This window comes from Gadus chalcogrammus, chromosome 7 (genome assembly GCF_026213295.1).
Source record: "Gadus chalcogrammus isolate NIFS_2021 chromosome 7, NIFS_Gcha_1.0, whole genome shotgun sequence".
Taxonomy (NCBI): domain Eukaryota; kingdom Metazoa; phylum Chordata; class Actinopteri; order Gadiformes; family Gadidae; genus Gadus; species Gadus chalcogrammus.
The window spans coordinates 280,827-296,689 of NC_079418.1; the positions used below are offsets into that span (position 1 = coordinate 280,827).

Here is a 15,863-nt window from a genome sequence, read left to right on the forward strand (position 1 = left end):
GGGACAAAAACAACGACAGACGTTACGTAAAGCGGCCTGCGTGTACGTCGGGGAAATGTACGACCGAAGCTTAGCCTCCTCACCGTCGCAGGCTCTCCACACCAGGGATACTGGTGCGGCCTGGCTTCGCTGCCATGAATCGACCCCCCCGAGCTGCCCCGTCCGTGTAGCGGGGAGGGTAAACTACTCGGGCCCTGTCGAACGGGGACAGGGCCTCGTAGAGCCCGATGAGCTCGTCTACCCTCCCCTCGGACAGGGCCTGTTCGTGGCGCAGCCCCACTAAGGCCGTGGCCAAGCGGACCACGGCCAGGTACCCCGGCTGGTCGTCTGGTCCTCGGTAGTCCTGCGAACACAAGCGGATACAGAAAACAACAAGTCAGACGGACGCCACAGAGCGCTGCGTTTGATCGAGCCAGTGAGTCGCACCGCTGTCGCACTCACCTCAGCGGTCTGCTGAGGCTCTGGTGAGGACCGGCCGGGGGAGCGGGGCGCGGGCTCGGGGGGATCGGTCGGACGGGATGGCTCGGGCGCGGGTGCGTCAGCTGGTTGCCCTGACCGCGGGTCCGTCCGAGGAGCGGTGAACTCGCCAGGCACGTGGAGTGTGAGGTCCTCCAACTCATGCCGGCCTTCGGCGAGCTCGTCGTCCTCCTCGGTAGGCGGTGGACCCGCGTCCGGAACGTCAGGGTCCAAGCTGACGTCCTGCAGCACTCTGCCCGTCTGGGAGTACAGGTACTCGATGCCGATGAGTTCCCCTGAAGCACAACGGCATCGTCACTCAATCTGGTACAAACATCGCTCGGCGCGGACACGTGTAAGCGTGGTGACGGCGGCTCAAACGTTCTTACCCGTGTACTCCCTGGGCTTGGTGTAGTCCCTGACCAAACTCGAGCCAAGCACCCGTTGGCTGAGCTGGTCAAGGGAGTGCTGCAGGGGGCCACTGTAGGTGCGGAGCAGCGGACGACCCTCCTGTGCCGCGGACGCCGCCCTGTCCTCGTTCCATCTCACCAACCCCTCCAGGAGAAAAGCCTGGAAGTGCCAAGGGTTGGCACTTTCTCCTGAGGAGGAACACAGACGCGTTTAGCGGTTTAGTCAGCACGCACAACGTGAACGACAACGAGGGCGGCGGCGGTGAAAGATAGACACGACGGTGAAACCCGTGGTTTACCTGGAATGAAGCGGTTGAGGTGGAGATGGAACGACTCCAGGGACGTGGAGCCGCGCGCACAACGGTACGTCGGCAGGCTGATCCCCCCCTTGGTCAGCCTGCCTGTCTCCGTGTACAGCTCCACGCCCGGCGGGTCCTGGATGCACTCGAGGTGCCGTCGCTGCTCCGCACGGATTGCCTGGATGCGGTCTCGGTCCAGCAGGGGAATCCCCATGGTGTCTCGCCCGTTGGCACCGCCGAAGGTTTGCAGGAGGTCATCAATCAGCCGCTCGGTCGCCGCAGCTCCACGCGTGCGGCGACGGCAATGGAGAGCCATCTCCCTGCGGCTGACGTGCCTCCACACTCCGGCTTCGGACGAGAAGGTCATCCCCTGCGCCTCTAGCGTCCTCCTCTTGGCGTTGAGCAACCGGGCTGTGTCCTCTGGGTCCCACAGGAAGATACTGGCGGACAGCTGCTGCAGGAAGGGCTTGTAGAGCTGGTGGCTCTCGGTTGTGACACCTGATGCGTAGCGTCGCATCAGGTGCCAAATGTCCAACCGGACCACCAGCTTGTCCCACTCCTGGAACGCAGCAGCTGCCTTGGACCCCCCGTGGGACGAACAGCAGTCCCGGTCGACGTAGAGGACGCGAGGCTGCGCTACCCCAGCGTCCCGGTACCGCCGCATTAACCCCGCGGCCATGGGCAACAGGCCACCCCCCTCGGTGGCCGTGAGCACGGACATTAGCACCTGCCCGTGCTCGTTGCCCACGTTGGTCGCCCAGGCTGCGGTATGGGCGGCGGCACCGGCGAGCTTCCGGGTCACCTGTTTGAAGGTGAGGCGACAGACACAGACACAGACACAGACACACACACCACACACACACACACACACACGTCAATAAGGCTGCACGCACGTCGCAAGTCAATAGGGCTGCACGCACGTCGCAAGAGAGTAACGCTCGTGCTCCGACACCACATTCACCTTCTTGGTCGAATCCATCTTCAAGATGGATCCGAAGACTGAGGTGACCCGGGCCTTCACGTCCTCCAGGCGAGACAGGATGTCGTGGCAGTACACCACCAACAGCCAGCCGTACTGCGGCACGTCTGGCGATGGTTTCGGCGGTGGGGTGCACTGGCGCACGACACCCGTCGACGTGAAGGGCTCCATGACGCTGAGGTAGTGTATGGACCGCCGCATCCAGGCCTCTGTGTGTGCCTCACAGAGTTTTTTTTGCAGCTGCGTGGCGCTGTTCCCCCGAGTACGCTCACGCAGCTGGATGATGACCCGCCGGTCGCAGGCAAGCCTACAGGGGAGCGCACGTGTTACAGAAGAGCCACACGCAGACACACCGACAGTTTTCAGACAGCTGCTTACTTGTAGGTGAGGATCGCCGGGAAGAGGGCGCGATGCCCCTCTCCCAGCTGCCTCACGACCTCCTGCGACCAGGCGGCTACCTTCCTCCGACACCGACGGCACTCCAGGTACTCGGTGGCCATCAAGTACCAGCCGTCGATGTCCAAGACCTTCCGGATGGTCTTGTACATCCCACACTTGGTGAGATGTTTCTGGCAGCATGTCGGCCGGGGACCCCACATGTGCAGGGGCGCCCAGAGGAACAACCGACACGCGAAGAAGGCAGCCGCCGAGGCGGGTGGCTGAGTATAGTTCAGCCGGGGCTGGGGGGGGTCCCACCACAGCTTGAGGTCCGTGGTTAGCTTGAGGGACCCCCCGCTGGTCTGCTGGAACAGCGCCCGGCCGATCCACTCCTGCTCTGCCCCGGTGAGGGCTGTCCGCCAGCCCTCAGGCAACCGGGTCTGTGAGGAAGATGAAGACAACACAGACAAACACACCGTGAGGAGGGCGAGTCGCTGCTGCGTACGCAGTCTGACGGTCGTCTCCACCGAGTCGTGTGTCTGTGAGTACGACGGGCGTGTGTCTGTACCTCAGCCCGAGCAGGAGCGGGCGTTGCCGGCTGCTCCACGTCGCCCGTCGTCGTCGTCTTCCTCCTCTTCTTCTTCGGCTCCGGCGCCAGGGTGGCCTCCCCGCACGGCGTCTCCTCCACGGAGACGCCACGAGGCTCCACCCTGGTCTGCGCCGGAGCCCGAGCAGGAAGCCCGACCGTCGGTGGAGCAGCCGCAACTTGTGGTGGTGGTGTGGTGGTGGTGGTGGTGGTGGTGGTGGTGGTGGTGGTGGTGGGGTGGAGGACGGTGCCGGGGGAGGTGGAGTCGGAGGCGTCACCAGCGGGAGCGGGAGGGCCTGAAGGACCTGTACGCCAGCTTCAGACACGGTCACGCACAACCAAATGGCATCAGCACAATGAGAGTGACGGGGCAACACACGGGCAAGCGAGACTAAGTGAGTCTGAGCATTCATGACGTGCAGCATGCCGTTGATTAGATCAAATGGTTTAGTGCTACAAGGCGACTGTTAGTTACAAGGCGAGGTTTGCTAGACTGGGAGTTTAATCAAATCCACATTACCACCACGTGAGAGAGGACGGCTCTACCACCTACAAAGACGGCTACATCACCTGATAAACCTACCTTTATCCTTCAGGCATCAGCTTTAGCGACCAGCAAATTAAAAAGTTACAGTTAATACAAACATACTGACTCAAGAATAGATATCCAAGGCCAATGTTACAGTGCGACACGTCCGGTGTGGTGCCAGTTACCCATTTCTACATCAGTGACCATCCGGACCAGCTCCTCGTCCGTCACCTCTGTGGTGGGGGCGGCGGAACCGAGGGGCGCTGGTCTCTGACGGAAGACACCGCTATGGGGGGGGGGGCAACGGTCAGTAAATCGTATACACTCAACCTCTGTTGTGTGAAAGAGAAAGAAAGAGCTACCGACCTGGAGCTGCAGGCCGTGCTGGTGGGCTCATCAGTCTCCTGATCTGGGCCTGCAGCTCCCTGGGGCCCATCGGACGCCCGCGCACAAGGGCCGAGAAATTGGGAGCGGTCGGCTTGCGGGGCGGCAGCACGGTTGAAGCAGCGGCCTGGCTGGTGGTGGTGCTGGGGCCGCTGCTGGTGCTGCTGCTGGCGGGCGGAGGGGGTGTAGCAGCCGCCTCCGCCGACCGCTCCTTGTCTCGGCCCAAGAAGTACTGAATGGCGGCGTCCATGGAGCTCCCAGGCTGCGGTGTCTTCCGTCGTAGCCACTTGACGTATCTGCAAGACAATGATCGAAAATCAAAAAATATAAACATGTCACAGCACCGTCTCCACTGCCCTTCACCACAATATGACTTACTCCTGACGGTCCTTGTCCTTGGATTCGTACAGGTCCTTCAGGGTGTCCTCCTTGAACAGCCCGAAGCCAACAAGCGCCTCGCCCCCCCGCCCGGGCAGAGTGGCGCGAGCCCGGGCCTCCTCCTGCGCCCGGCGGAACTTGAGGTGCTCCGCAAAAGCGGGGTGGGCGCAGGAGTAGCGGGCGAGGCTGTCCTTGTTGGCCATGAACGGGCTGTCCAAGGCACTCGTCTCCCGCTCCCGCTGGTGACTGGCGACCAGGTGACAGGCGTAGCCCGCGTCGTTCTCCAGGAGCCATCTGAAGGTCTGACCCCGGTACTTGCCAGGCTGGATGCTGTGGCAGCCCAGCACCAGCATGGGGTTCCCGGGGTCACCACCCTCGGAGACGACGCGGGCTCGGGCCTCCTTCTCCACCTCCTCCGGCCTCTTGGCGCTGGCGGGAGCCTGGGTCCCGCGTGGCCCCATGGCGGCGGTGAAGGCCGCCGCCGCATCAGAGGCCCGCAGGACCAACTGATGCGACGGCGTCATCCTTAAATTTGCAAAAGACATCTACAATGACAACAAATGACACGACACAGCATTAAACGAGCATTGCATTAAACGTGCATTACAGTTTACTACCTTAAAGTGACTTTTATGTTCATGGATGCTTACAGGAAAGATAACAGAAGGTTTGAAAGGTTGGAATGCTAATCGCCGCGCCACCAGTTTCAATGCGAATCGCGACTCACCGTAATTTCAACATTAATTTTAACATATTTATAATTCGAAATTCGTCCCAGCATTTATACCACATACACACTAGGGTCTATAGCATATAACCGAGTCTTCCTCTAACATTTTAACGCATTTTTCACGATTTACCAGTACTCGTTTTCAAGGCTAACTCCCGCGCAATCCGTTTGAATGGCAATCGCGACTCTCCGTAATTTCAACATTAATTTTTACATATTTATAATTCGAAATTCGTCCCAGCCTTTATACCACATACACACTAGGGTCTATAGCATATAACCGAGTCTTCCTCTAACATTTTAACGCATTTTTCACGGTTTACCAGCTCTCGTTTTCAAGGCTAATCGCCACATCCTACCTTATCACCGACTGCAGAGATAATGGCTGACACACGTGGAAGGTTTTCCTGGAGTTGATGCTGATGCGGGTTGCTGATTGGGCGAAGGTCGACGCGGAAAGTCCAAGGACTTAATGCTGATTGGGCGAAGGTCAGTCCAAGGACTTAATGCTGATTGGGTGCAGGTCAACGCGGAAGGTCCACGATTGGCTGAGAGACAGAGAGCATCGCTGGGCAGATAGCGCAAGGATGACACGCAAATTCGTGAAGCGTTCTATCTTTTAAGTTTTAATTCAAAGTTTCGGAGTTCTAGCCAACTTCCTTCGTATAGCTGCCATTGACCCCCCCCATTTAAAGGTTCATTTTGGTACGGTAAATATGAAGCAGAAGGGAATTTGGCGCCCCTAGTGGCAAAAAAATTTAACATTGGAAAACACCTAAAAGCGTTGCCATGGGAACAGGGAGAGAGGCGTGGGAATATAAACCCTATGGAGTGGTAGCTATGGATCAGGGCTAAGTCTGTGCCAAGTTCTGGCCACCTGGTGGCTTGTTTTGGTATAGAAAATCGCATTTGAAGTTTTTCACTAAACGCGGGAAAAAGGGGTGTTACCAATATTTTCTTTTGAAGAAAATTGGTGTGGAAGGTTTTCCAGGCTCCTTCTACATGTGTGGGAATTTTTGGAGTTGTAGCTCACTTCCTTCACATAGCTGCCGTTGACCCCAATGTAAAAATACTTGGAAAATGTTGTGAACATTTTGTGAAAATTGGTGAAAAGTGTGGAATCCCCACAGAAAGTGTCTAGGATCACGTTTTAGGCCATTTTGAGTCGTTTGGTGGTGGTCTGTGGTGCATTTTTTTGGACATTCATATATATTCTTTTTTTTTTTTCAAATTTGAAATTTGAAAATTCATTAATTTTTTGTTTTTGTTTTTTTTAACCCTTTTTTGGCTGGGCTCGTTCCGATCCTGAATCTGCATGAATTATGCTTCTAGACCCTTCCTAGGCCGAGAAAATAACTTAAAACCGATAAAATTGCATTTTTTTTTGTTTTATACCTTTTTTTTGCTGGGCTCGTTCCGATCCTGAACATTATTCGAGAGCGCCCCCTATTGGACATAAAGTATAACTTAGCAACCGTTAAGTAAATACGATCTCATTCTAAATAAATACAAAACGGTTACCATACCAAGGTCAAGACCCCCCCCCACACCACGCTCTACAGACATTATTCAAGAGCGCCACCTATTGGACAAGGATGCAATTCAGGTCATAAGTAACAAGACAAGAAAATAAAATTCACAATAAGTGCTTTTGGTCTGTCATATTTTGCATATAGTATTGTAATAATAATTATAACACAATAAAGGGTTCTCGTCTTCATTTCCGACGAGAACGGCAGGTCAAAAGCGTTGATTTCACGGGGATTCGATCCAAACGCTTTTGGTGTCTCTTTTTGCTCTTGGGGGTAAAAAAAAAAGTTCTTTATCGACTCGATGAAGTGAGGTGTGTTTTTTCCTCTTTTCTGTCGGATAAATAAACGATAAGACTTTCTCAGCCAGTTATCTTTTGCCGCCATCGGACATCGAAGCTTTCCGTTTCTCAGCAACCGCAAAATCGTCCAACGGGGGTAATCGACTCCTTCTACATGTGTGGGAATTTTTGGAGTTGTAGCTCACTTCCTTCACATAGCTGCCGTTGACCCCAATGTAAAAAATACTTGGAAAATGTTGTGAACATTTTGTGAAAATTGGTGAAAAGTGTGGAATCCCACAGAAAGTGTCTAGGATCACGTTTTAGAGAGGCCATTTTGAGTCGTTTTTGGTGGTGGTCTGTGGTGCATTTTTTTTGGACATTCATATATATTCTTTTTTTTTTTTCAAATTTGAAATTTTAAATTCATTAATTTTTTGTTTTTGTTTTTTTTAATCCTTTTTTTGCTGGGCTCGTTCCGATCCTGAATCTGCAGGAATTATGCTTCTAGACCCTTGCTAGGCCGAGAAAATAACTTTAAACCGATAAAATTTCATTTTTTTTGTTTTTTTTAACCTTTTTTTTGCTGGACTCGTTCCGATCCTGAATCTGCAGGAATTATGCTTCTAGACCCTTCCTAGGCCGAGAAAATAACTTAAAACCGATAAAATTTCATTTTTTTTTTTTGTTTTTTTGTTTTTTTTAGCTGGGCTCGTTCCGATCCTGAATCTGCAGGAATTATGCTTCTAGACCCTTCCTAGGCCGAGAAAATAACTTAAAACCGATAAATGCATTTTTTTTTGTTTTTTATACCTTTTTTTTGCTGGGCTCGTTCCGATCCTGAACATTATTCGAGAGCGCCCCCTATTGGACATAAAGTATAACTTAGCAACCGTTAAGTAAATACGATCTCATTCTAAATAAATACAAAACGGTTACCATACCAAGGTCAAGACCCCCCTCCCCACACCACGCTCTACAGACATTATTCAAGAGCGCCACCTATTGGACAAGGATGCAATTCAGGTCTATAAGTAACAAGACAAGAAAATAAAATTCACAATAAGTGCTTTTGGTCTGTCATATTTTGCATATAGTATTGTAATAATAATTATAACACAATAAAGGGTTCTCGTCTTCATTTCCGACGAGAACGGCAGGTCAAAAGCGTTGATTTCACGGGGATTCGATCCAACGCTTTTGGTGTCTCTTTTTTGCTGGGTCGTAAAAAAAAAAGTTCTTTATCGACGCGATGAGTGAGGTGGGTTTTTTCCTCTTTTCTGTCGGATAAATAAGATAAGAACGTTTCTCAGCCACGTTATCTTTTGCGCCATCTGTCCATCGAAGCTTTCCGTTTCTCAGCAACCGCAAATCGTCCAACGTAGGAATCGACTCCTTCTACATGTGTGGGAATTTTTTGGAGTTGTAGCTCACTTCCTTCACATAGCTGCCGTTGACCCCAATGTAAAAATACTTGGAAAATGTTGTGAACATTTTGTGAAAATTGGTGAAAAGTGTGGAATCCCCACAGAAGTGTCTAGGATCACGTTTTAGGCCATTTTGAGTCGTTTGGTGGTGGTCTGTGGTGCATTTTTTTGGACATTCTATATATTCTTTTTTTTTTTTCAATTTGAAATTTGAAAATTCATTAATTTTTTGTTTTTGTTTTTTTTAACCCTTTTTTTTGCTGGCTCGTTCCGATCCTGAATCTGCAGGAATTATGCTTCTAGACCCTTGCTAGGCCGAGAAAATAACTTTAAACCGATAAAATTTCATTTTTTTTTGTTTTTTTTAACCTTTTTTTTGCTGGACTCGTTCCGATCCTGAATCTGCAGGAATTATGCTTCTAGACCCTTCCTAGGCCGAGAAAATAACTTAAAACCGATAAAAATTTCATTTTTTTTTGTTTTTTTTTTTTTTTTTAGCTGGGCTCGTTCCGATCCTGAATCTGCATGAATTATGCTTCTAGACCCTTCCTAGGCCGAGAAAATAACTTAAAACCGATAAAATTTCATTTTTTTTTTTTTATACCTTTTTTTGCTGGGCTCGTTCCGATCCTGAACATTATTCGAGGAGCGCCCCCTATTGGACATAAAGTATAACTTAGCAACCGTTAAGTAAATACGATCTCATTCTAAATAAATACAAAACGGTTACCATACCAAGGTCAAGACCCCCCTCCCCACACCACGCTCTACAGACATTATTCAAGAGCGCCACCTATTGGACAAGGATGCAATTCAGGTCTATAAGTAACAAGACAAGAAAATAAATTCACATAAGTGCTTTTGGTCTGTCATATTTTGCATATAGTATTGTAATAATAATTATAACACAATAAAGGGTTCTCGTCTTCATTTCCGACGAGAACGGCAGGTCAAAAGCGTTGATTTCACGGGGATTCGATCCAACGCTTTTGGTGTCTCTTTTTTGCTGGGTCGTAAAAAAAAAAGTTCTTTATCGACGCGATGAGTGAGGTGGGTTTTTTCCTCTTTTCTGTCGGATAAATAAAGATAAGAACGTTTCTCAGCCACGTTATTCTTTTGCGCCATCTGTCCAATCGAAGCTTCCGTTTCTCAGCAACCGCAAATCGTCCAACGTATGAATCGAATTCTACATGGTGTGGGAATTTTTTGGAGTTGTAGCTCACTTCCTTCACATAGCTGCCGTTGACCCAATGTAAAAATACTTGGAAAATGTTGTGAACATTTGTGAAAATTGGTGAAAAGTGTGGACTCCCCACAGAAAGTGTCTAGGATCACGTTTTAGGCCATTTTGAGTTCGGTTTGGTGGTGTTCTGTGGTGCATTTTTTTGGACATTCATATATATTCTTTTTTTTTTTCAAATTTGAAATTTGAAAATCATAAATTTTTTGTTTTTGTTTTTTTTTTAACCCTTTTTTTGCTGGGCTCGTTCCGATCCTGAATCTGCATGCATGCATAGCTTCTAGGACCCTTCATAGGCCGAGAAAATAAACTTAAAACCGATAAAATTCATTTTTTTTTTTTTTATACCTTTTTTTTTGCTGGGCTCGTTCCGGATCCTGAACATTATTCGATGAGCGCCCCTATTTGACATAAAAGTATAACTAGCAACCGTTAAGTAGAAATACGATCTCATTCTAAATAAATACAAACGGTTACCATACCAAGGTCAAGACCCCCCTCCCCACACCACGCTCTACAGAAGTATTCAAGAGCGCCACCTATTGGACAAGATGCAATTCAGGTCTATAAGTAACAAGACAAGAAATAAATTCACAATAAGTGCTTTTGGTCTGTCATATTTTGCATATAGTATTGTAATAAAATTATAACACAATAAAGGGTTCTCGTCTTCATTTCCGACGAGGACGGCAGGTCAAAAGCGTTGATTTCACGGGGATTCGATCCAACGCTTTTCGGTGTGGCCTTTTTTGGCTGGGTCGTAAAAAAAAAAGTTCTTATCGGACGCGATGAGTGAGGTGGGTTTTTTCCTCTTTTCTGTCGGATATAAATAAGATAAGAACGTTTCTCAGCCCCGTTATCTTTTGCGCCATCTGTCCATCGAAGCTTTCCGTTTTCTCAGGCAACCGCAAATCGTCCAACGTAGGAATCTACGATACAGAGAAGATTAGCATGGCCCCTGCGCAAGATGACACGCAAATTCGTGAAGCGTTCTATCTTTTAAGTTTTAATTCAAAGTTTCGGATTCTAGCCAACGTTCCTTCGTATAGCTGCCATTGACCCCCCCCATTTAAAGGTTCATTTTGGTACGTAAATATGAAGCAGAAGGGAATTTGGCGCCCTAGTGGCAAAAAAATTTAACATTGGAAAACACCTAAAAGCGTTGCCATGGGAACAGGGAGAGAGGCGTGGGAATATAAACCCTATGGAGTGGTAGCTATGGATCAGGGCTAAGGCTGTGCCAAGTTCTGGCCACCTGGTGGCTTGTTTTGGTATAGAAAATCGCATTTGAAGTTTTTCACTAAACGCGGGAAAAAGGGGTGTTACCAATATTTTCTTTTGAAGAAAATTGGTGTGGAAGGTTTTCCAGGCTCCTTCTACATGTGTGGGAATTTTTGGAGTTGTAGCTCACTTCCTTCACATAGCTGCCGTTGACCCCAATGTAAAAATACTTGGAAAATGTTGTGAACATTTTTGTGAAAATTGGTGAAAAGTGTGGAATCCCCACAGAAAGTGTCTAGGATCACGTTTTAGGCCATTTTGAGTCGTTTGGTGGTGGTCTGTGGTGCATTTTTTTGGACATTCATATATATTCTTTTTTTTTTTTCAAATTTGAAATTTGAAAATTCATTAATTTTTGTTTTGTTTTTTTTAACCTTTTTTTTGCTGGGCTCGTTCCGATCCTGAATCTGCATGAATTATGCTTCTAGAGCCTTCCTAGGCCGAGAAAATAACTTAAAAACGATAAAATTTCATTTTTTTTTTTTTTATACCTTTTTTTTGCTGGGCTCGTTCCGATCCTGAACATTATTCGAGAGCGCCCCCTATTGGACATAAAGTATAAACTTAGCAACCGTTAAGTAATACGATCTCATTCTAAATAAATTACAAACGGTTACCATACCAAGGTCAAGACCCCCCTCCCCACACCACGCTCTACAGACATTATTCAAGAGCGCCACCTATTGGACAAGGATGCAATTCAGGTCTATAAGTAACAAGACAAGAAAATAAAATTCACAATAAGTGCTTTTGGTCTGTCATATTTTGCATATAGTATTGTAATAATAATTATAACACAAATAAAGGGTTCTCGTCTTCATTTCCGACGAGAACGGCAGGTCAAAAGCGTTGATTTCACGGGGATTCGATCCAACGCTTTTGGTGTCTCTTTTTTGCTGGGTCGTAAAAAAAAAAGTTCTTTATCGACGCGATGAGTGAGGTGGGTTTTTTCCTCTTTTCTGTCGGATAAATAAAGATAAGAACGTTTCTCAGCCACGTTATCTTTTGCGCCATCTGTCCATCGAAGCTTTCCGTTTCTCAGCAACCGCAAATCGTCCAACGTAGGAATCGTCTGTTGTAGCTCCACCAGCAGATAGCGTTTGGTGTCTGAGCAGAGGTACATAGGTAACTGAGGATTAGGCAGTATTTGTGTTACTTCGGTATCACATCTACTAAAATTGGAACGATACAGAGAAGATTAGCATGGCCCCTGCGCAAGGATGACACGCAAATTCGTGAAGCGTTCTATCTTTTAAGTTTTAATTCAAAGTTTCGGAGTTCTAGCCAACTTCCTTCGTATAGCTGCCATTGACCCCCCCCATTTAAAGGTTCATTTTGGTACGGTAAATATGAAGCAGAAGGGAATTTGGCGCCCCTAGTGGCAACATTTTTTAACATTGGAAAACACCTAAAAGCGTTGCCATGGGAACAGGGAGAGAGGCGTGGGAATATAAACCCTATGGAGTGGTAGCTATGGATCAGGGCTAAGTCTGTGCCAAGTTCTGGCCACCTGGTGGCTTGTTTTGGTATAGAAATCGCATTTGAAGTTTTCACTAAACGCGGGAAAAAGGGGTGTTACCAATATTTTCTTTTGAAGAAATTGGTGTGGAAGGTTTTCCAGGCTCCTTCTACATGTGTGGGAATTTTTGGAGTTGTAGCTCACTTCCTTCACATAGCTGCCGTTGACCCCAATGTAAAAATACTTGGAAAATGTTGTGAACATTTTGTGAAAATTGGTGAAAAGTGTGGAATCCCCACAGAAAGTGTCTAGGATCACGTTTTAGGCCATTTTGAGTCGTTTGGTGGTGGTCTGTGGTGCATTTTTTTTGGACATTCATATATATTCTTTTTTTTTTTTCAAATTTGAAATTTGAAAATTCATTAATTTTTTGTTTTTGTTTTTTTTAACCCTTTTTTTGCTGGGCTCGTTCCGATCCTGAATCTGCATGAATTATGCTTCTAGACCCTTCCTAGGCCGAGAAAATAACTTAAAACCGATAAAATTGCATTTTTTTTTGTTTTATACCTTTTTTTTGCTGGGCTCGTTCCGATCCTGAACATTATTCGAGAGCGCCCCCTATTGGACATAAAGTATAACTTAGCAACCGTTAAGTAAATACGATCTCATTCTAAATAAATACAAAACGGTTTACCATACCAAGGTCAAGACCCCCCTCCCCACACCACGCTCTACAGACATTATTCAAGAGCGCCACCTATTGGACAAGGATGCAATTCAGGTCTATAAGTAACAAGACAAGAAAATAAAATTCACAATAAGTGCTTTTGGTCTGTCATATTTTGCATATAGTATTGTAATAATAATTATAACACAATAAAGGGTTCTCGTCTTCATTTCCGACGAGAACGGCAGGTCAAAAGCGTTGATTTCACGGGGATTCGATCCAACGCTTTTGGTGTCTCTTTTTTGCTGGGTCGTAAAAAAAAAAGTTCTTTATCGACGCGATGAGTGAGGTGGGTTTTTTTCCTCTTTTCTGTCGGATAAATAAAGATAAGAACGTTTCTCAGCCACGTTATCTTTTGCGCCATCTGTCCATCGAAGCTTTCCGTTTCTCAGCAACCGCAAATCGTCCAACGTAGGAATCGACTCCTTCTACATGTGTGGGAATTTTTGGAGTTGTAGCTCACTTCCTTCACATAGCTGCCGTTGACCCCAATGTAAAAATACTTGGAAAATGTTGTGAACATTTTGTGAAAATGGTTGAAAAGTGTGGAATCCCAACAGAAAGTGTCTAGGATACGTTTTAGGCCATATTTGGTCGTTGGTGGTGGTCTGTGGGCATTTTTTTGGACATCATATATATTTTTTTTTTTTTCAAATTTGAATTTGAAAATCATAATTTTTTGTTTTTTGTTTTTTTTTTAACCCTTTTTTTGCTGGCTCGTTCCGATCCTGAATCTGCATGAATTATGCCTCTAGACCCTTCTAGGGCGAGGAAAATAACTTAAAACCGATAAAGTCATTTTTTTTTTTTTTTATTAACTGCAGGAATTATGCTTCTAGACCCTTCCTAGGCCGAGAAAATAACTTAAAACCGATAAAATTGCATTTTTTTTTTTTTTATACCTTTTTTTTGCTGGGCTCGTTCCGATCCTGAACATTATTCGAGAGCGCCCCCTATTGGACATAAAGTATAACTTAGCAACCGTTAAGTAAATACGATCTCATTCTAAATAAATACAAAACGGTTACCATACCAAGGTCAAGACCCCCCTCCCCACACCACGCTCTACAGACATTATTCAAGAGCGCCACCTATTGGACAAGGATGCAATTCAGGTCTATAAGTAACAAGACAAGAAAATAAAATTCACAATAAGTGCTTTTGGTCTGTCATATTTTGCATATAGTATTGTAATAATAATTATAACACAATAAAGGGTTCTCGTCTTCATTTCCGACGAGAACGGCAGGTCAAAAGCGTTGATTTCACGGGGATTCGATCCAACGCTTTTGGTGTCTCTTTTTTGCTGGGTCGTAAAAAAAAAAGTTCTTTATCGACGCGATGAGTGAGGTGGGTTTTTTCCTCTTTTCTGTCGGATAAATAAAGATAAGAACGTTTCTCAGCCACGTTATCTTTTGCGCCATCTGTCCATCGAAGCTTTCCGTTTCTCAGCAACCGCAAATCGTCCAACGTAGGAATCGTCTGTTGTAGCTCCACCAGCAGATAGCGTTTGGTGTCTGAGCAGAGGTACATAGCTAACTGAGGATTAGGCAGTATTTGTGTTACTTCGGTATCACATCTACTAAAATTGGAACGATACAGAGAAGATTAGCATGGCCCCTGCGCAAGGATGACACGCAAATTCGTGAAGCGTTCTATCTTTTAAGTTTTAATTCAAAGTTTCGGAGTTCTAGCCAACTTCCTTCGTATAGCTGCCATTGACCCCCCCCATTTAAAGGTTCATTTTGGTACGGTAAATATGAAGCAGAAGGGAATTTGGCGCCCCTAGTGGCAACATTTTTAACATTGGAAAACACCTAAAAGCGTTGCCATGGGAACAGGGAGAGAGGCGTGGGAATATAAACCCTATGGAGTGGTAGCTATGGATCAGGGCTAAGTCTGTGCCAAGTTCTGGCCACCTGGTGTCTTGTTTTGGTATAGTAAATCGCATTTGAAGTTTTTCACTAAACGCGGGAAAAAGGGGTGTTACCAATATTTTCTTTTGAAGAAAATTGGTGTGGAAGGTTTTCCAGGCTCCTTCTACATGTGTGGGAATCTTTGGAGTTGTAGCTCACTTCCTTCACATAGCTGCCTGTTGACCCCAATGTAAAAATACTTGGAAAATGTTGTGAACATTTTGTGAAAATTGGTGAAAAGTGTGGAATCCCCACAGAAAGTGTCTAGGATCACGTTTTAGGCCATTTTGAGTCGTTTGGTGGTGGTCTGTGGTGCATTTTTTTGGACATTCATATATATTCTTTTTTTTTTTTTTCAAATTTGAAATTTGAAAATTCATAATTTTTTGTTTTTGTTTTTTTTAACCCTTTTTTTGGCTGGGCTCGTTCCGATCCTGAATCTGCATGAATTATGCTTCTAGACCCTTCCTAGGCCGAGAAAATAACTTAAAACCGATAAAATTGCATTTTTTTTTTGTTTTATACCTTTTTTTTGCTGGGCTCGTTCCGATCCTGAACATTATTCGAGAGCGCCCCCTATTGGACATAAAGTATAACTTAGCAACCGTTAAGTAAATACGATCTCATTCTAAATAAATACAAAACGGTTACCATACCAAGGTCAAGACCCCCTCCCCCACACCACGCTCTACAGACATTATTCAAGAGCGCCACCTATTGGACAAGGATGCAATTCAGGTCTATAAGTAACAAGACAAGAAAATAAAATTCACAATAAGTGCTTTTGGTCTGTCATATTTTGCATATAGTATTGTAATAATAATTATAACACAATAAAGGGTTCTCGTCTTCATTTCCGACGAGAACGGCAGGT

The 15,863-nt window shown here is 46.4% G+C and overlaps 1 protein-coding gene, 2 non-coding genes and 1 pseudogene across 3 annotated transcripts; 3 read left to right on the forward strand and 1 right to left on the reverse strand.

The window, feature by feature from the left end:
- Positions 1 to 79: 79 nt before the first annotated feature.
- LOC130385418 (uncharacterized) lies at positions 80 to 5,499 on the reverse strand. Its single transcript, XM_056593920.1, has 12 exons — positions 5,489 to 5,499; positions 4,400 to 4,944; positions 4,004 to 4,317; positions 3,869 to 3,923; positions 3,420 to 3,424; positions 3,091 to 3,287; positions 2,523 to 2,962; positions 2,127 to 2,451; positions 1,166 to 1,967; positions 846 to 1,055; positions 442 to 752; positions 80 to 343 (listed from the first exon to the last, which is right to left on the reverse strand). The coding sequence occupies exons 2-12, from the start codon at positions 4,942 to 4,944 to the stop codon at positions 80 to 82; spliced, it is 3,468 nt and encodes a 1,155-aa protein (XP_056449895.1). The 5' UTR covers positions 5,489 to 5,499.
- Positions 5,500 to 10,535: 5,036 nt separating this feature from the next.
- On the forward strand, positions 10,536 to 10,608 carry LOC130386753 (U6 spliceosomal RNA; annotated as a pseudogene).
- Positions 10,609 to 12,036: 1,428 nt separating this feature from the next.
- Positions 12,037 to 12,142, forward strand: LOC130386797 (U6 spliceosomal RNA). The gene has a single exon (XR_008896239.1). It is a non-coding gene; the product is annotated as a U6 spliceosomal RNA (small nuclear RNA).
- Positions 12,143 to 14,632: 2,490 nt separating this feature from the next.
- Positions 14,633 to 14,738, forward strand: LOC130386799 (U6 spliceosomal RNA). Its single transcript, XR_008896241.1, has one exon. It is a non-coding gene; the product is annotated as a U6 spliceosomal RNA (small nuclear RNA).
- Positions 14,739 to 15,863: the final 1,125 nt, after the last annotated feature.

What these genes read in the sequence shown, in the direction of transcription:
- LOC130385418 (XM_056593920.1), bottom strand. Translation starts at nt 4,944, where the DNA reads ATGTCTTTTGCAAATTTAAGGATGACGCCGTCGCATCAGTTGGTCCTG. An exon ending in CCGGCGATCCTCACCTACAA is followed by an intron (nt 2,452 to 2,522) that starts GTAAGCAGCTGT and finishes GCTCCCCTGTAG; the next exon opens with GCTTGCCTGCGACCGGCGGG. An exon ending in AGCCTCAGCAGACCGCTGAG is followed by an intron (nt 344 to 441) that starts GTGAGTGCGACA and finishes TTGTGTTCGCAG; the next exon opens with GACTACCGAGGACCAGACGA.